Below are 21,535 nucleotides of genomic sequence, written 5' to 3'. Positions count from 1 at the left end.
ACATCAACAAAAGCAAAACGAGGCTAATGGAATGTAGTAGAATTAAGTCGGGTAATGCTGAGGGAGTTAGATTAAGAAATGAGACACTTAAAGTAGTAAAGGAGTTTTGCTATTTGGGGAGCAAAATAACTGATGGTCGCAGTAGAGAGGATATAAAATGTAGACTGGCAATGGCAAGGAAAGCGTTTCTGAAGAAGAGAAATTTGTTAACATCGAGTATAGATTTAAGTACCAGAAAGTCGTTTCTGAAAGTATTTGTATGGAGCGTAGCCATGTATGGAAGTGAAACATGGACGATAACTAGTTTGGACGAGAAGAGAATAGAAGCTTTCGAAATGTGATGCTACAGAAGAATGCTGAAGATTAGATGGCTAGATCATATAACTAATGAGGAGGTATTGAATAGGATTGGGGATAAGAGGAATTTGTGCCACAACTTGACTGGAAGAAGGGATCGGTTGGTAGGACATGTTCTGAGGCATCGAGGGATCACCAATTTTGTATTGGAGGGCAGCGTGGAGGGTAAAAATCGTAGAGAGAGACCAAGAGATGAATACACTAAACAGATTCAGAAGGATGTAGGTTGCAGTAGGTACTGGGAGATGAAGACGCTTGCACAGGATAGAGTAGCATCAAACCAGTCTCAGGACTGACGACCACAACAACAACAACAACAACAACATCGCTCAAACTAAGAAATGGTTCAAATGGCTCTAAACATTATGGGACTTAACATCTGAGGTCATCAGTCCCCTAGACTTAGAAATACGTAAACTTAACTAACCTAAGGACATCACAGACATCCATGCCTGGGGCAGGATTCGAACCTGCGACCGTAGCAGCCGCGTTGTTCCGGACTGAAGCGCCAGTAACTCAAACTAAGAGCCCCAGCTTCCGAACCTTGATCATGACGTACAGAATTACCGTTGATTATTCTCATATACCCTCAGATAATATCTCCTGTTGATGGATTAGCAACTTGATGTCACAGAGACCGGAAATCGTAAGTCTACGGTACGGTAATAATGACTTCCATTTACCTGCACAAGTTTCAGAAGCCGCTACACTTACAACAGTCGTTCGTAATGGCGTCCCTCAGTGTCAATGCAGGCATGGCATCTTCTGTCGTACCCGTTATAATAAGCCCGGTGTCGTCTGAACAGTGGCGCAGGCTGCGAGAATTCTTGCCAGGAGAACCTTTTCAGTCTCGACAGACATCTTGTACACAAGACTTTTCACAGGGCCCCACATGAAGGAATCAAATGGGGTGAGATCAGGTGAACATGCCGGTTACGAAACAGAACCTCTTCTGTCTCTTCACTCTTCACGGAATGTCTAATCCAGGTGTTCACAAACTCTCAGTTCAAAGTGAGGCGGGCTCCACCATGTTGGAGCCACATCCGTTGATGAATAACAAGTGGCATATGTTACAGGAACCTGGATAGTATGTCCGCTGGTGCATTAAAGTGGGGAGGAAGGTGAAACTGGTCTAGTAAGTAATCACAGACTATGCGTGCCCACACCCTGACGGGAAATCTGTGTTGATGGCTCTTCACAACTGCAACGTGGGGCTTCTCATCGGCTCAAACATAACTACATGGTGTGATTGGTAAGTTTCAAGAATGGGCTTGTAATTGTACAATGGTGGTACTTACTTGCTACTGTGATGCATCACCTTCAAAATAGTCTCCTTCTGACTAAACACACCGACTCCAGCGGTGTTTCCACTTTTGAAACATTCCTGGAAATTTTTTTCCTGAAGGACGCTCTCCATATTTGCCTGGATGTTTTCAGTAGAGTCAAATCGCTTCCCTTTCAGTGAAAATTTCAGTTTAGGTAACAGGTAGAAGTCCGAATGGGCCAAATCAGGGGAATATGGCGGTTGTGGAAGCACAGAAATTTTGAATTTGGTCAAAAATTCAACGATGGCGAAGGCGTGATGAGCCGGAGCATTGTCATGGTGTAGCACCCAATTCCCGTCTTTCCTCAATGCAGGCGTTTTCTTCTGCACGTTCAAGGACACGTTTGTAGTATTCCTGGTCACTTGTCTGTCCTCTAGGGGTAAATTCATGATGCACAATACCGGTATAATCGAAAAAAAAATCACCAACATAGTTTCCATCTTTGCCGGCCGGGGTGGCCGAGCGGTTCTAGGCGCTACAGTCTGGATCCGCGAGACCGCTACGGTCGCAGGTTCGAATCCTGCCTCAGGCATGTGTGTGTGTGATGTCCTTAGGTTAGTTAGGTTTTAGTAGTTCTAAGTTCTAGGGGACTGATGACCTCAGAAGTTAAGTCCCATAGTGCTCAGAGCCATTTGAACCATTTGAATCTTCATCTTTGACCGACTTTGCCGGGCTTTTTTTGGTCGTGGTGAACCTGGAGTCTTCCACTGCGAAGACTGCAGTTTAGTTTCAGAATCATATCCATATACCCACTATTCGTCACCTTTAATTACCGTATTTAATAAATCTGGGTCATTTTCAGTCCAATTAATGAGTTCTTGGCATACTTCAAATCGGTATCGTCTCTGGTCACTTGACAACACTTTTGGAATGAATTTTGGGAACACTCAACGCATGTTCAGATCTTCGGTTAAAATTGCCTGAACTGCATAGAAACTTAAATTCAGTTCATCAGCCATATCGCTCATTGTAAGTCTATGATCAGAGCGCACTAAGTCGCGAACTTTCACAACATTTTCATTCGTTTTTGAGGTGGAAGGACGGCCGGACCGTGGTTCATATTCAAATGATTCACGGCCATTTTTAAATCTGTTGAACCAGACAAAAACATTTGCACGCCCGGGTTCCCGGGTTCGATTCCCGGCGGGGTCAGGGATTTTCTCTGCCTCGTGATGGCTGGGTGTTGTGTGATGTCCTTAGGTTAGTTAGGTTTAAGTAGTTCTAAGTTCTAGGGGACTGATGACCATAGATGTTAAGTCCCATAGTGCTCAGAGCCATTTGAACCATTTTGAAAAACATTTGACTGGCTCACACAGTTATCTCCAAAAGCTGTTTTTAACAGTTCGTAAGTCTCCGAAGCTGATTTCTCGGTTTTAAAACAAAATTTCACAGAAACTCGTTGCTCCGTTTTTACGTCCATTTTCACGCAGACAGCTGCCACAAGGAATTGAATAAAGGAAACGCAGTTTCCTGTCAGAGGGCGTTCAAGGACAGGGCAGTGACTCACTCCCCACCCTCTGTGTACCTGTCTGCCAAACCAGTAAACAGTAGTGGATCCATTCTTAAAACTTTCTAATCACACTTCGTATTTCGACCATTTAGCATTCCGTCTCTGGTGAAACAGACTTCATCCGTGAAATATAGAGGATGTTAAGGATCGACTGTAAGGGCCTGTAATAACCATTGGCTGAACACGGCATGTTGTCGGAAATCAGCAGGAGCCAAAGCATGCACTTTTTGTGGATAGTAGGGTTGTAGCAGCAATTCGTGTAATACTCGCCACACTGTACTCTACGAAATAATTTCACGTGCGTGTGATCGAGTGCTGATTGTAGGTGCGTCATCCACTTGACCAAGCACTGCATCTCCTAAGCCGATAGTCCGTATAGTTTTACATCCTCCTCGGCCGTTTGCACTGTGATACCCTAATCGTTGGAACAGTATTGTAAAAATGGTGCGAGCAGAATGTTTTCTACGCAGATATTTGGTCCAGCACAACATTTCTGCTTCTCTGCTGTTTTCATTTGCTTGCCCGTACATGGCAATCAAGTCTGGAAGTTCTGCCAACGGGTACAATCCCATTTGGTTAGCTTTTAGTCACAGACTGTAGTCTACTACAGTCCAGACATTGTACTCCAGGACTGCTCATGTTGGTATACAGTACGCCATCTGCACTGTATTAGTTGAGTTATTATCCCAACCTCTACACCTAAGTGCTCTTCAAGATTCCGTATCCAACAATCTTAGCGACAACATTACCGATACATGTATTCCACTGTCAGAAGTATCAGAACGATTTTGGATTACAGCTTTCGACTCGATCGTTTCCGGACTAGGGTTCCTTACGTCAGATTGATATACACTCTTGGAAATTGAAATAAGAACACCGTGAATTCATTGTCCCAGGAAGGGGAAACTTTATTGACACATTCCTGGGGTCAGATACATCACATGATCACACTGACAGAACCACAGGCACATAGACACAGGCAACAGAGCATGCACAATGTCGGCACTAGTACAGTGTATATCCACCTTTCGCAGCAATGCAGGCTGCTATTCTCCCATGGAGACGATCGTACAGATGCTGGATGTAGTCCTGTGGAACGGCTTGCCATGCCATTTCCACCTGGCGCCTCAGTTGGACCAGCGTTCGTGCTGGACGTGCAGACCGCGTGAGACGACGCTTCATCCAGTCCCAAACATGCTCAATGGGGGACAGATCCGGAGATCTTGCTGGCCAGGGTAGTTGACTTACACCTTCTAGAGCACGTTGGGTGGCACGGGATACATGCGGACGTGCATTGTCCTGTTGGAACAGCAAGTTCCCTTGTCGGTCTAGGAATGGTAGAACGATGGGTTCGATGACGGTTTGGATGTACCGTGCACTATTCAGTGTCCCCTCGACGATCACCAGTGGTGTACGGCCAGTGTAGGAGATCGCTCCCCACACCATGATACCGGGTGTTGGCCCTGTGTGCCTCGGTCGTATGCAGTCCTGATTGTGGCGCTCACCTGCACGGCGCCAAACACGCATACGACCATCATTGGCACCAAGCCAGAAGCGACTCTCATCGCTGAAGACGACACGTCTCCATTCGTCCCTCCATTCACGCCTGTCGCGACACCACTGGAGGCGGGCTGCACGATGTTGGGGCGTGAGCGGAAGACGGCCTAAGGGTGTGCGGGACCGTATCCCAGCTTCATGGAGACGGTTGCGAATGGTCCTCGCCGATACCCCAGGAGCAACAGTGTCCCTAATTTGCTGGGAAGTGACGGTGCGGTCCCGTACGGCTCTGCGTAGGATCCTACGGTCTTGGCGTGCATCCGTGCGTCGCTGCGGTCCGGTCCCAGGTCGACGGGCACGTGCACCTTCCGCCGACCACTGGCGACAACATCGATGTACTGTGGAGACCTCACGCCCCACGTGTTGAGCAATTCGGCGGTACGTCCACCCGGCCTCCCGCATGCCCACTATACGCCCTCGCTCAAAGTCCGTCAACTGCACATACGGTTCACGTCCACGCTGTCGCGGCATGCTACCAGTGTTAAAGACTGCGATGGAGCTCCGTATGCCACGGCAAACTGGCTGACACTGACGGCGGCGGTGCACAAATGCTGCGCAGCTAGCGCCATTCGACGGCCAACACCGCGGTTCCTGGTGTGTCCGCTGTGCCGTGCGTGTGATCATTGCTTGTACAGCCCTCTCGCAGTGTCCGGAGCAAGTATGGTGGGTCTGACACACCGGTGTCAATGTGTTCTTTTTTCCATTTCCAGGAGTGTATTTACCCTTCTACATAATCCCCGAAAGTTTAGGTCGTCATCACGGAATCACCATCTCTGTAGAATATAAATGTTTCTACAATTTTTTGGGGGGGTGGGGGGGATGGGAGTCTTGTACCTTATGACACCACTACCCCTCTGCCCCCCTCCCTCCCATTCTTCCGATTCGGTGGTACTGAAGACTTCTGGAATATATCTTAAGATTCGCAAGACTGTATAGTAATGTACTTGGAAATGCTAATTCGTTTTGTTATATATGACATAAGAGCAAATCCGTACCGACAATGCAGTGCGTAAAGACGCGCACAGCTTATGTCATTTACAGACTTAGCCTTATCTAAGGGCACTATACTGCCGCACTCAAGTGAGTCCTCAGGCTGAAAGATTACATTTTAGCCTAGTATTCCTGATCCCCTTGCATCTGTGTAACCAGTGAATCGTGCACTGACTTAGTTTCAAGAGTAGATTTGCAGGCATTAAGGTCTTACCTGTGATCCGGTACTGCGGCGACGGTTACCAGTGACAGCATGTGCATGCCGGCTGTGAATGCGGCCATTATGTGTAGTGCGAACTGGCGCATCTGGTAGGGCCCAAACTCCCCTGCAAGCAAACGAGACAAAGTTAACACACTTCGTTAAAAAAATGGCTCTGAGCACAACTGGACTTAACTTCTAAGGTCATCGGTCTCCGAGAACTTAGAACTACTTAAACCTAACTAACCTAAGAACATCACACACATCCATGCCCGAGGCAGGATTCGAACCTGCGACCGTAGCGATCGCGCGGTTCCAGAATGTAGCGCCTAGAACCCTTCGGCCACCCCGGGCGGCAACACACTTCGTTCTCGCATTACTTAGCATAATAAGTAATAAGCTCTGATAGGCATTCGTTGAATGCTATCCAGTTCTTTGTGACCTTTTTTCCACTGTATTTAATTTCGTGTTTTATTCTGTGTATACGGAAAACATGAATTTTGTTGAAAATGTGAAAGCCTGTAGCTTTACATAATGACACACTGCATTACAGCACACAACCCGAGATAACATACCATACACTACTGCAACAGAGCGTTGCGATCTCTGAAAAGTGTAATTTGTTCGCATTAACAGGGAGAGAACTGTAATGAAATGGAACTAATACGGTCTGAGGTTTCGTGGAGATACTATATGCAATGTATTATTGTGAGCCGGCCACTGTGGCCGAGCGGTTCTAGGTGCTTCAGTCTGGAACCACGTGACAGTTACGGTCGCAGGTTCGAATCCTGCCTCGGACGTGGATGTGTGTGATGTCCTTAGGTTAGTTAGGTTTAAGTAGTTCTACGTTCTAGGAGACTGATGACCTCAGATGTTAAGTCCCATAGTGCTTAGAACCATTTGAACCATTTTTATTATTGTGAGATATATCGATAAATTTATAACTGACAGAAGTACGTCCGGCCGTCGGCGAATTCTGAACCGTGATTGTGACTAATTGTAACGGGGATTGGTTCAAATAGCTCTGAGCACTATGCGACTTAACTTCTGAGGTCATCAGTCGCCTAGAACTTAGAACTAATTAAACCTAACTAACCTAAGGACATCACACATATCCATGCCCGAGGCAGGGTTCGAACCTGCGACCGTGGCGGTCGCGCGGCTCCAGACTGTAGCGCCTAGAATCGCTCGGCCACCCCGGCCGGCTATCTGGATAATTTATGAGCAAGACTGAAACAACAATGAGGGCGTGCCAAGTTCGTGCCACATTAATCACAGCAACCCACTTCTGTAGCCGAGGTCACTAACGTACACCTGTGCGCTGGAGTTCGACGTGGAGGTAATCCTGCTGGCGGATGAAATTTTCACGGCCAGTATTTGGTCGGCAAGAGGAGGAGGGGCGGCAGCGACAGTCTTTGCACCAATGTCCTGGATTAAATTCCATCTCTCTTCGTAGTGTCTCATAAAGAGAGGGACGTGACTGTGGTTGGTGGTGATCCGTCCGTCGGATGGGGACGTTAAGTTCGGCGGTCCCCTCTGTATTATTCGAGAAGAGTAGGCTACGTACCAGCACCGGCTTTCACTCTTTCCTTTCACTCATCATAATCACACAACTCAAAAAAAAGACTGTACTACACACGCATCCATTACACTTACCCTCACTATACAAACACATATACGACACAACTCTCACATATCCGCAAGGAAAAGCGCTGAAGATCGCGGAAGAAAACCACTCTTTGCTAACAGCGACTGAACCTACGCGTGGGATTTTCCAGCCAACACTAATGACAGCATTTGCCGTTGTATTGATGTTCTGTTACAGAAATGTAGAACTAACATCGAAAGCACGATAATTGTAACGACTGAAACCAAATAATAATATTTTAAAATCCGGTAATACACTACTGCCCATTAAAATTGCTACACCAAGAAGGAATGCAGATGATAAACGGGTATTCATTGGACAAATATATTATACTAGAACTGACATGTAATTACATTTTCACGCAAATTACGTGCATAGATCCTGAGAAATCAGTACCCAGAATAACCACCTCTGGCCCTAATAACGGCCTTGATACGCCTGGGCATTGAGACAAACAGTGCTTGGATGGCGTGTACAGGTACAGCTGCCCATGCAGCTTCAACACGATACCACAGTTCATCAAGAGTAGTCACTGGCGTATTGTGACGAGACAGTTGCTCGGCTACCACTGACCAGACATTTTCAATTGGTGAGAGAACTGGAGAATGTGGTGGCCAGGGCAGCAGTCGAACATGTTCTGTAACCAGAAAGGCCCGTACAGGACCTGCAACATGCGGTCGTGCATTATCCTGCTGGAATGTAGGGTTTCACAGCGATCCAATGCAGGGTAGAGCCACGGGTCGTAACACATCTGAAATGTAACGTCCACTGTTCAACGTGCCGTCAATGCGAACAAGAGGTGACCGAGACGTGTAACCAATGGCACCCTATACCATCACGCCGGGTGATACGCCAGTATGGCGATGACGAATAGACGCTTCCAATGTGCGTTCACCGCGATATCGCCAAACACGGATGCGACCATCATGATGCTGTAAACAGAACCTGGATTCATCCGAAAAAATGACGTTTTACCACTCGAGCATCCAGGTTCGTCGTTGAGCACACCATCGCAGGCGTTCCTGTCTGTGATGCAGCGTCAAGGGTAACCGCAGCCATGGTCTCCGAGCTGATAGTCCGATAGTCCATGCTGCTGCAAACGTCGTCGAACTGTTCGTGCAGATGGTTGTTGTCTTGCAAACGTCCCCATCTGTTCACTCAGGGATCGAGACGTGGCTGCACGATCCGTTACAGCCATGCGGATAGGATGCCTGTCATCTCGACTGCTAGTGATACGAGGCCGTTGGGATCCAGCACTGCGTTCCGTATTACCCTCCTGAACCCACCGATTCCATATTCTGCTAACAGTCATTGCATCTCGACCAACGCGAGCAGCAATGTCGCGATACGATAAACCGCAATCGCGATAGGCTACAATCTGACCTTTATCAAAGTCGGAAACGTGATGATACGCATTTCTCCTCCTTACACGAGGCATCACAACAACGTTTCACCAGGCAACGCCGGTCAACTTCTGTTTGTGTATGAGAAATGGGTTGCAAACTTTCCTCATGTCAGCACGTTATAGGTGTCGCCACTGGCGCGAACCTTGTGTGAATGCTCTGAGAAGCTAATCATTTGTATATCACAGCATCTTCTTCCTGTCGGTAAAATTTCGCGTCTGTAGCACGTCATCTTCGTGGTGTAGCAATTTTAATGTCCAGTAGTGTATGTCTACTCTGCCACACCTCAAGGTCGTTTATCTGTAAAACTATGCATTTATGTACAATCTATGTTTGAAAATTAATTATAATGAGGACCACAAAATCAAACATCATTGAAGAAACAATACAGTGTAACAGACAATTGTAACCGGCAGATTCATAAGAGTCATAAATGAAGTAGTATTTGACAGAAAGGTATACATCTGAAAGTTAATGGCAGATTAAAACTGCGTGCCGGACCGATACTCGAACTCGGGACCTTTGCCTTTCGGGGGCAAGTGCTCCGCCAGCTGAGCTACCCAAGCACGGCTCACAACCCGTCTTCACAGCTTCAGTTCTGCCAGTACCTCGTCTCCTACCTTCCAAACTTCACAGCCGCTCTTCTGCGAACCTTGCAGAACTAGTACTCCTGGAAGAAACGATATTGCGGGGATATGGCTTAGCCACAGCCCGGGGGATGTTTCCAAAATGAGATTTTCACTTCGAAGCGGAGTGTGCGCTGACATGAAACATCCTGGCAGATTGAAACTGTGTGTCAGACCGAGACTCGAACTCGGGACATTTGCCTTTCGCGGGCAAGTGCTCTGCCATCTGAACTACCCAAGCACTACTCACCACCCGTACTTACAGCTTCAGTTCTGCTAATACCTCGTCTCTTACCTTGCAGACTTCACAGAAGCTCCTCTGCGAACCTTGCAGAACTAGCACACCTGTAAGAAAGTATATTGCGGAGACATGGCTAGATCTGCAAGGTTCGCAGAAGAGCTTCTGTGAAGTTTGGAAGTTGGGACACGAGGTACTGGCAGTATTGAAGCTGGGTAGCTCAGATGGCACAGCACTTGCACGTGAAAGGCAAAGGTCCCAAGTTCGAGTCTCAGTCCAGTACACGGTTTTAATCTGACAGGAAGTTTCATATCAGCGCACACTCCGCTGCAGAGTGAAAATCTCATTCTGGAGTTATACATTTAGTTGAAACAATTTGCGTTAACACATGCAACACTTACAAAGCCACTCTGTACAGCAGGAGAAAGTGGCGATCTGTGGAATATCTGACGATAGAGTACAATTCTCTATGCGAAAGGCTACTCGAGACATGCACCGTGTCACGGACGTAGGCCGATTGGGGGCAGTTATTACACCATTGAGGAGATCCACTTGGTGTTTCACAGGACGTGTGGACTACTTCAGTATTTTGCGGAACACCGATACCCTTCAAGTCGATCCAGCCGTTAGGCTCTGAGCACTATGGGACTCAACTGCTGAGGTCATTAGTCCCCTAGAACTTAGAACTAGTTAAACCTAACTAACCTAAGGACATCACAAACATCCATGCCCGAGGCAGGATTCGAACCTGCGACCGTAGCGGTCTTGCGGTTCCAGACTGCAGCGCCTTTAACCGCACGGCCTCTTCGGCCGGCGATACCCTTCAAATCCTATGTATTTCCAGCCAGCAATGGTATCTTCCAGTAGCTTAAATGCCAATGTGGTGAGCCCAGAACCGTGCTACAGTGGTCTGAGGAACATGAAAGTGAACTCATGTTGATGCCTTGGCCAAGAAACTCGCCTGACCTAAACCAGTTTCATCTGGGACACTATCGGACGCCAGTTAGCCACAAACCACCAGCCCATGGCTTAACGGCATTGTGTGACCTGTGCATAGACACATACTGCCATATACCGCCTGAAATCTACGAATTACTCGTCTAATCGGTGCCACCAAGAATCGCTGCTATATTGTGCTCCAAATTTCGACTAAGACTCTAGTAAGCAGGTGATCATAAAGTTTAGGCTCATCATTGTCTGTACTTGCAGCAGTTACAGAGTTATATTTTCCAAAATAGTTGATGTGTTGTCGTACGTTCTTCCATTCTTCCTCATCAAAGTGTAAATACAGAGTTTAGATGAAATAATTGAAAGTCGGCGTATTGGAAAAGTATAGATAAGAGGAATATGTTGAGCCGGTGTATCTGCACTGCATTATTATTATTATTCTTTCTTTTCTCAGACGTTATGTCAAAAATGGAAAGTGACGCGGACCTTAATCAAGCGTGACTTCCTTTTAACTGTACGGTATATGTTACATTGCATTTAGGAACTTTCGGTTAATTGAACATGTATCAATAATTACAGATTTCTGTAGTTGCATATATAAGTTTGGATGTAGCTGTATTGCGTTGATGTACTGGTGGATATTGTGTGGTATGACTCCTGTAGTTGATAGTATAATTGGTATAATGTCAACTTCATCCTGATGCCACATGTCCTTGTCTTCCTCAGCCAGTTGGATGTATTTTTCAATTTTTTCTCCTGTTTTCTTCTGCATATTTGTTGTGTTGGGTACGGATATTTCGATTAGTTGTGTTAATTTCTTCTTTTTATTGGTGAGCATGATGTCAGGTTTGTTATGAGGTATTGTTTTACTGTTATAATGGTTCTGTTCCAGTATAATTTGTATTCATCATTCTCCAGTACATTTTGTGGTGCATATTTGTATGTGGAAACGTGTTGTTTTATTAGTTTATGTTGTATGGCAAGTTGTTGATGTATTAGTTTTGCTACATTGTCATGTCTTCTGGGGTATTCTGTATTTGCTAGTATTGTACATCCGCTTGTGATGTGATCTACTGTTTCTATTTGTTGTTTGCAAAGTCTGCATTTATCTGTTGTGGTATAGGGATCTTTAATAATATGCTTGCTGTAATATCTGGTGTTTATTGTTTGATCCTGTATTGCAATCATAAATCCTTCCGTCTCACTGTATATATTGCCTTTTCTTAGCCATGTGTTGGATGCGTCTTGAGCGATGTGTGGCTGTGTTAGATGATACGGATGCTTGCCATGTAGTGTTTTCTTTTTCCAATTTACTTTCTTCGTATCTGTTGATGTTATGTAATCTAAAGGGTTGTAGAAGTGGTTATGAAATTGCAGTGGTGTAGCCGATGTATTTATTTGAGTGATTGCTTTGTGTATTTTGCTAGTTTCTGCTCGTTCTAGAAAGAATTTCCTTAAATTGTCTACCTGTCCATAATGCACGTTTTTTTATGTCGATAAATCCCCTTCCTCCTTCCTTTCTGCTTAATGTGAATGTTTCTGTTGCTGAATGTATGTGATGTATTCTATATTTGTGGCATTGTGATAGTGTAAGTGTATTGAGTGCTTCTAGGTCTGTGTTACACCATTTCACTACTCCAAATGAGTAGGTCAATATTGGTATAGCATAAGTATTTATAGCTTTTGTCTTGTTTCTTGCTGTCAATTCTGTTTTCAGTATTTTTGTTAGTCTTTGTCTATATTTTTCTTTTAGTTCTTCTTTAATATTTGTATGATCTATTCCTATTTTTTGTCTGTATCCTAGATATTTATAGGCATCTGTTTTTTCCATCGCTTCTATGCAGTCGCTGTGGTTATCCGATATGTAAACTTTTTGTTTAGTGTGTTTTCCCTTGACTATGCTATTTCTCTTACATTTGTCTGTTCCAAAAGCCATATTTATATCATTGCTGAATACTTCTGTTATCTTTAGTAATTGGTTGAGTTGTTGATTTGTTGCTGCCAGTAGTTTTAGATCATTCATGTATAGCAAATGTGTGATTTTGAGTTGGTATGTTCCAGTAATATTATATCCACAATTTGTATTATTTAGCATGTTGGATAGTGGGTTCAGAGCAAGGCAGAACCAGAAAGGACTTAATGAGTCTCCTTGGTATGTTCCACGCTTAATCTGTATTGGCTGTGATGTGGTATTATTTGAATTTGTTCGGATATTAAGTGTGGTTTTCCAATTTTTCATTACTATGTTTAGGAACTGTATCAGTTTAGGATCTACTTTGTATATTTCCAATATTTGTAGTAACCATGAGTGGTTTACACTATCAAAAGCTTTTTGGTAATCAATGTATGCGTAGTGTAGCGACCTTTGTATAGTTTTAGCTTGATATGTCACCTCTGCACCTATTATCAGTTGCTCTTTACATCCTCGTGCTCCTTTGCAGCAGCCTTTTTGTTCTTCATTTATAATTTTGTTCTGTGTTGTATGTGTCATTAATATCTGTGTAATGGCTGAAGTTAATATTTTGTATATTGTTGGTAGGCATGTTATGGGGCGAAATTTTGCTGGGTTTGCTGTGTCTGCTTGCTCTTTAGGTTTCAGATAAGTTATTCCTTGTGTAAGTGTGTCAGGGACTGTGTATGGGTCTGCAGTGTAACTGTTAAATAATTTATTTAGATGTGAATGTGTTGAGGTGAACTTCTTTAGCCAGAAATTTGCTATTTTATCTTATTATTATTATTATTATTATTATTACTACTACTATTCGTATGGCTTACATGGTCACTTTACTTCCTATATAAATGTTAAATATACATAAAATACATAGTATGAAAGCAAACACAACATAAAAAACAAACACTCAAAAAATTAAAACTTAATATATAAGTTTCTTAACTAGTCCACAGATTTTGGTATCATCAAATATATGCACTGAGTCCACCAGGATATTTTTGTAATACACATTCTTCAGTCAGGCGTTGGTAGTTTGCACAGCAATCCCACAGTTGCACGTAGGCGCATCCTTGCCGTACAAACGGGCACCACATCTTCCGTGCCCTGTAAGGAATCGGTTAGAGCTATCCATAGTTTCTTGGGAAGAGCAAATCCATTTAAGCGTTTCGTAGGATCTGCAGTGAGGCAAAAATTTGCTGGTGGAAACGCCTACCAAACATCCCTCCATCCTTGACACACATCACATATAACAGACGTAACTTAGGTTGTTCTGGGTGGTTTTCTGGACTTAAGTCAACTGGCAGATATATTCTGTGGCTGGTTATACAGAACTAAATTTTGCTGAATAACACTCTTTTGGAACTCTGTTACAACTGCTGCTTTTCGTCTAATTGATGGTGGTGCAGTATTACATAATACATGGAAGTAGTGTTGATTTAGTAGTGCCGCTTATTATCCTCACAGCATGATTTAGCTTCACATCAAATTGCGTGCATCTGTACCGTTTCTCCATACTGGAGCACGGTACTCTGCCATAGAGTAAACCAATGCCAGTGTAGCAGAGTATCTGCATTTGCACCACATCCTGACCGAGCTAGTTTTCTAATTCATGAGTCCAATACCAAAAATCACTAGTTATTCCATTATCAAGATCTTCGCCACAAGGTGCCCCTTTTCACTGTATTATAATCATTTCATTTGAACCACACGTTCGCTGTGATGAATAAGGGAAGAACGTGCAATACAGCAATTTTGTTTTAGGAAATGTGACTCTGTAAGTACAGTATGTGTTAACATATACCGTTTCAATTAAATGTGTATCTTTTTTCCAAATAATACCTCGTTTATGACTCTTATGAATCTACTGCTCTTATCTCTCTGTTACGCGTATTATTGGTGCTACGACGTTTGATTCTATAGTCTGTAGATATGTTAACTTTCAAACATCAACTGTACACAGATACAGAACTTGACAGATAAATAACCTTGATGAATGGTAGAAAATATGTATTTTCGACTATAAAAATATTTTGTACTCGGTTTCAGCCGTTAAAACAGCCTCGCTAACTTTGTCAGAATACGAGGTCATACACTCCTGGAAATTGAAATAAGAACACCGTGAATTCATTGTCCCAGGAAGGGGAAACTTTATTGACACATTCCTGGGGTCAGATACATCACATGGTCACACTGACAGAACCACAGGCACATAGACACAGGCAACAGAGCATGCACAATGTCGGCACTAGTACAGTGTATATCCACCTTTCGCAGCAATGCAGGCTGCTATTCTCCCATGGAGACGATCGTACAGATGCTGGATGTAGTCCTGTGGAACGGCTTGCCATGCCATTTCCACCTGGCGCCTCAGTTGGACCAGCGTTCGTGCTGGACGTGCAGACCGCGTGAGACGACGCTTCATCCAGTCCCAAACATGCTCAATGGGGGACAGATCCGGAGATCTTGCTGGCCAGGGTAGTTGACTTACACCTTCTAGAGCACGTTGGGTGGCACGGGATACATGCAGACGTGCATTGTCCTGTTGGAACAGCAAGTTCCCTGGCCGGTCTAGGAATGGTAGAACGATGGGTTCGATGACGGTTTGGATGTACCGTGAACTATTCAGTGTCCCCTCGACGATCACCAGTGGTGTACGGCCAGTGTAGGAGATCGCTCCCCACACCATGATGCCGGGTGTTGGCCCTGTGTGCCTCGGTCGTATGCAGTCCTGATTGTGGCGCTCACCTGCACGGCGCCAAACACGCATACGACCATCATTGGCACCAAGGCAGAAGCGACTCTCATCGCTGAAGACGACACGTCTCCATTCGTCCCTCCATTCACGCCTGTCGCGACACCACTGGAGGTGGGCTGCACGATGTTGGGGAATGAGCGGAAGACGGCCTAACGGTGTGCGGGACCGTAGCCCAGCTTCATGGAGACGGTTGCGAATGGTCCTCGCCGATACCCCAGGAGCAACAGTGTCCCTAATTTGCTGGGAAGTGGCGGTGCGGTCCCCTACGGCACTGCGTAGGATCCTACGGTCTTGGCGTGCATCCGTGCGTCGCTGCGGTCCGGTCCCAGGTCGACGGGCACGTGCACCTTCCGCCGACCACTGGCGACAACATCGATGTACTGTGGAGACCTCACGCCCCACGTGCTGAGCAATTCGGCGGTACGTCCACCCGGCCTCCCGCATGCCCACTATACGCCCTCGCTCAAAGTCCGTCAACTGCACATACGGTTCACGTCCACGCTGTCGCGGCATGCTACCAGTGTTAAAGACTGCGATGGAGCTCCGTATGCCACGGCAAACTGGCTGACACTGACGGCGGCGTTGCACAAATGCTGCGCAGCTAGCGCCATTCGACGGCCAACACCGCGGTTCCTGGTGTGCCCGCTGTGCCGTGCGTGTGATCATTGCTTGTACAGCCCTCTCGCAGTGTCAGGAGCAAGTATGGTGGGTCTGACACACCGGTGTCAATGTGTTCTTTTTTCCATTTCCAGGAGTGTATCTCGAAGAGCAGAATCGAGCGGCAGATAAGGGAGGCAGAGACGGCAAGATGGAGTACGGCCATTATCCTGAAGTTGAATGAGACACGTTACGCTACGAAATCTCGTAAAGAAGGTCACTCGTGCAAGCAGAGCTACAGACTTAATACGAGGCTTGTGACACAATTCCCGTTTACAGCATCGCGGACGTGCTTACCGAAGAACGTGTAAGGCTCACAAGAGCATGACTAAGAACACAGGTAGGAATGTAGTGAGGATGAAAAGTTTGAGGCGTTGAACCAATAGTTTTGTAGGCAATGAAAAAGAAAAAGAAGGTTAGGGTTTAACTTCCTGTTCGACGTGGAGGTCATCAGAGGCAGAGCACAAGCTCGAAAGGTTTCAAGGATGGAGAAGGAACCCAGCAGTGCCTTTTTAAAAGGAACTATCCTCGTACTTGCCTGGAGCGACTGGAGGAAATCACGGAAGACCTAAATGTGGATGCCCGGACGCCGACTCGACCCATCGTCCTGCCGAATGCGGGTCCAGTGTGCTAACGGGCAATGGAGGAAAAATATTAGTGTCTTGTACTTACTGCAGAAGCTATCTGCAGGCCCGGATGGAGGGGGAGGGGGGACAAACCGGGGTATCTGCCCCGGGCGGCAGTTTCAGGGGGCGCCAAATTCATAGTCTTGAAGAAAAAAACCTTGTTTCACAAAGCGCCCGGCAACCAGCGCACGTTGGTCTATCGATTGCTCATACGATTTTGAAACGCATTCCTGTTGGTTTTTGAACACATTCCATATTTGAACTAATCATAAGTTGATTTTTGAATGCGTGCATAATGTACGTGCTGTCTCTACCAGAGGAAACCCCGTCGCATCTAGAAATAAAAAAACCTTCCGGCAGACAAAAGGGGACGGCGCTATACCAGCTGAGCTGAATAAACTCGAACAAGTCAATGCTAATTGCGGTTTGTTTATGTGGTTGACTGGGTGTGCGAATGATAAGCGTTGTTGTAATTGTTAGCGAAATCCATTCACTCAGACCACCAGAGTGGAAATAAACACCGTCCGGTGTGACCGAGCGGTTCTTGGCGCGACTGCTACGGTCGCAAGTTCGAATCCTGCCTTGCGCATGGATGTGTGTGATGTCCTTAGGTTGGTTACGTTTAAGTAGTTCTAAGTTCTAGGGGACTGATGACCTCTGATGTTTAAGTCTTGAACCATTTTTTTTAAATAAACGACTCACTGGAATAACTGGTAAGAAAGATTACATATTATCTTCTAGGTATATCCAAGAAAATTAAAGTCTGACAGAAAATTTTTGCTATATCGCTACACTACTAATGGCCAGTTGCAAACTCCACGGTTAGTAGTCACCTAATTCTATTTTCGGAATAGCGCAGAAAACACGTTGTACGAAAGCGTAAAATCGCCTAACCGGATAATAAACCGTGGGATAACTAAACCGATGATTCTGGCAGGATTAGTGAAGTTAACCGGAGAATAAGTTTTGAAAATAACATGAATAGTTACTGAATTAGTGATGACAAGATTGTTTGTTAGAACGAGGAAAGAGAAGAAACGGAGATATCACACAAATTACATCGAAGAATATGGCGATTCCAAATTCACATAAAAATTTCGTACTATTACTACTTTTCGATTCCATGCTTGAGAAACTGGAGCGTATGAATGAAATGTGAAAGTACTTTCTAACACAAAACTTTTTGCTTGTAGTAGGCATACGAGACATCTGATATTGGTACGTTGTGAATTATGGTCTGTCGTGTTATTTATGTATGTGTCATTGATAAAAATGACCATTTGTGCCAAAACAGTCTTGCTTATTTTGGCGTGTGTTACAACGTTTTATTTAGCAGACAATGACAAAATGAATCTAGAAACCACACCAGTTTTGGGTACTATTCGTATTAACAGCCTTTTCAATGACAGACAACGACATTTTGATATTTCATGTAGCAAAAGTTTGACGAACTTTGATAAGGTAATAGATTCTCTCGCATAAGGCAATTGGCTAGAAGATTCGTTTCAAAAGGACACGGTACCACTCCAATCCCCATCTGTAATGACCTCGTCATTGACGGGAAATTAAACCAACCTTCCTTTTTTATTTGTACAGGTTCATTCTTACGACGATAAAGTGAAAACAGGAACCCGACACTGTTAATAGTGTTATTTTTTAAGAAAATATAGCACCCCATTACCGATTTAGGGCTGACAGGTTATTCATCAGACGGCTGTTCATATTTAAAATTAAATTTAGCTTATGCTGTACATGCTATGTTTGCTGATTTCCTTTGTGGCGAAAGTTCCTTGGCGTAGTGGCGCCCTACAACAAAAGAAAGTAAGGAAACGGAATAATTTAGTATAACTTGACCTAACAATGAATTAAAGCAATGTAAACAAAAAAAATGGTTCAAATGGCTCTAAGCACTATGGGATTTAACATCTGAGGTCATCAGTCCCCTAGATTTAGGAACTACTTAAACCTAACTAACACACATCCATGCCCGAGGCAGGATTCGAACCTGCGACCGTAGCAGCAGCGCGGTTCCGGACTGAAGCGCCTAGAACTGCTCGGTCACAGCGGCCGGCCGCAATGTAAAAGACTGATCCTTCTGTCTGCATGTGGTTAAGGCTAATCTCAGGAACTACTGTAGGGATTTTGATACGGTTTTCATTAATACATAAACTTATTCACGAGGGAGGTTTGTGTATATAATTTTTAATTATAGTAATGATGAGTATGTGATGTGTGTGTCGGTACGCACGGGACAGCATGCTTACCAGTATATTCCATAACACCGAGCATGAAAACTTGATGTTCCTGTGCCTGTGGGTGACAAACAGGTAGGGTCAACAGATAGCCCTTGCACTGGAGACCATTTGTATACCCATCAGAAGGATCGTGTTACTGTCACTTCCCAAAGCACAGGGTCAATGTATGAATATTACACGCATCCTCCGGCATAGGCCAATGGAGCAAATCGGTGTGTTCTTTTTGCACTTGATGTGGTCTACGGTGGGCTTGATGTGACTTATGGAGGCACCATTATTTTATGGGCGATTCCTCGGGAAAAACACAAAAAAGGTTTTTTTACTAAGTTTAGCCGTCACCAACGGTCCAAATTAGCCAGCCAAGGATTCCTAGATAGCTATGCACAGGAAATGGCTAAATTTTTTAAGATGTATTCCTAAGATGTTATGTTAGATTTACTGATAAAAAAGCGATAAAACTGGCATTAAAATCCCAAAGGTATCAGCGTGTAAGTGCGAGTTCAAGTGGTTGAAATGTCTCTGAGAAGTATGGGACTTAACATCTGAGGTCATCAGTCCCCTAGAACTACTTAAACCTGACTAACTTAAGGACATCACACACTTCCATGCCCGAGGCAGGATTCGAACCTGCGACCGTAGCGGTCGCGCGGTTCCAGACAGAAGCGCCTAGAACCGCTCTGGCACAGCGGCCGGCCGCAACGCACAATACCGACCAAAACGCAAAAAAAAAGAATGGTAAATCATTGACTTTATCGATAGCAAGAAATCCGGGTTCGAACCCCGGTCCAGCGCAAATTTTCTTTCTCGTCATTCCATTATGCAGCTGATGAGTCTCCATATCTGCAATCGCGCATACATTTCGTGTACTGTAATGTTTAATTCTACTAACACATTTGGAACTAGGTTAAAATGTTGTGTGCTATATCCACATATACCAATTGATATGCAACATTTAGTCTGTTCTTTTATCTAGGTAACAGACTAAAATAAAATAGCAAATAAAAAATAAGTAATAAAAATGTATATATTTCTGAGACGCTGTCGCACTGCCCAAACAAACCGGCAACGTATTGTGCAGCTCATTTTTGAATATCCTCCATCTCTTTTGCTAAACAATGGTAGCAACATGCAGGTTTTTGTGGTATTGAGGTGACGACACTACCTCATGTAACAGTGGTCGTAGATTCGAGTCCCACTTCAGGCAAGGGTGTGAGTTTTAAATATGCCGTTTCTCTCTCTCTCTCTCTCTCTCTCTCTCTCTCTCTCTGTGTGTGTGTGTGTGTGTGTGTGTGTGTGTGTGTGTGTGTTTGTTCGTAAAATTCTAAAGTATGAGTTATGAATTTTGAACCACATGATGAAGAAAATACTGTAAAACAATAAAACTGATGGATTATTTCATATCTGTGCGTACTCGTATTAGAAAGTCCTCCGCTGCGCTTTTCAATCTGTATGTGAAGGCTACTCTTAGGAGCCACTGTGGGAACTGTGATACGGCTTTGACTAATAGACTGATTCACGACGAAGCTTAGTGTATAATTTATTACCGCTACACCAGACAAGTCGTCCGATCGTATATACACTCCTGGAAATGGAAAAAAGAACACATTGACACCGGTGTGTCAGACCAACCATACTTGCTCCGGACACTGCGAGAGGGCTGTACAAGCAATGATCACACGCACGCCACAGCGGACACACCAGGAACCGCGGTGTTGGCCGTCGAATGGCGCTAGCTGCGCAGCATTTGTGCACCGCCGCCGTCAGTGTCAGCCAGTTTGCCGTGGCATACGGAGCTCCATCGCAGTCTGTAACACTGGTAGCATGCCGCGACAGCGTGGACGTGAACCGTATGTGCAGTTGACGGACTTTGAGCGAGGGCGTATAGTGGGCATGCGGGAGGCCGGGTGGACGTACCGCCGAATTGCTCAACACGTGGGGCGTGAGGTCTCCACAGTACATCGATGTTGTCGCCAGTGGTCGGCGGAAAGTGCACGTGCCCGTCGACCTGGGACCGGACCGCAGCGACGCACGGATGCACGCCAAGACCGTAGGATCCTACGCAGTGCCGTAGGGGACCGCACCGCCACTTCCCAGCAAATTAGGGAAACTGTTGCTCCTGGGGTATCGGCGAGGACCATTCGCAACCGTCTCCATGAAGCTGGGCTACGGTCCCGCACACCGTTAGGCCGTCTTCCGCTCACGCCCCAACATCGTGCAGCCCGCCTCCAGTGGTGTCGCGACAGGCGCGAATGGAGGGACGAATGGAGACGTGTCGTCTTCAGCGATGAGAGTCGCTTCTGCCTTGGTGCCAATGATGGTCGTATGCGTGTTTGGCGCCGTGCAGGTGAGCGCCACAATCAGGACTGCATTCGACCGAGGCACACATGGCCAACACCCGGCATCATGGTGTGGGGAGCGATCTCCTACACTGGCCGTACACCACTGGTGATCTTCGAGGGGACACTGAATAGTGCACGGTACATCCAAACC

The 21,535-nt window shown here is 45.3% G+C and overlaps 1 protein-coding gene across 2 annotated transcripts in view; it reads right to left on the bottom strand.

Annotated features, from left to right (window-relative positions):
* Positions 1–21,535, bottom strand: part of LOC124555291 (organic cation transporter protein) — a 656,605-nt gene that overhangs the window by 179,290 nt on the left and 455,780 nt on the right. For both annotated transcript variants that reach the window (XM_047129163.1, XM_047129164.1), the window contains exon 2: positions 5,954–6,065. In XM_047129163.1, coding sequence (XP_046985119.1) covers positions 5,954–6,065 — 112 coding nt within the window. The remainder of the gene's footprint in view (positions 1–5,953; positions 6,066–21,535) is intronic.

This window comes from Schistocerca americana, chromosome X, assembly GCF_021461395.2.
Source record: "Schistocerca americana isolate TAMUIC-IGC-003095 chromosome X, iqSchAmer2.1, whole genome shotgun sequence".
Taxonomy (NCBI): Eukaryota; Metazoa; Arthropoda; class Insecta; order Orthoptera; family Acrididae; genus Schistocerca; species Schistocerca americana.
This window is presented reverse-complemented; position numbering and strand designations above follow the sequence as displayed.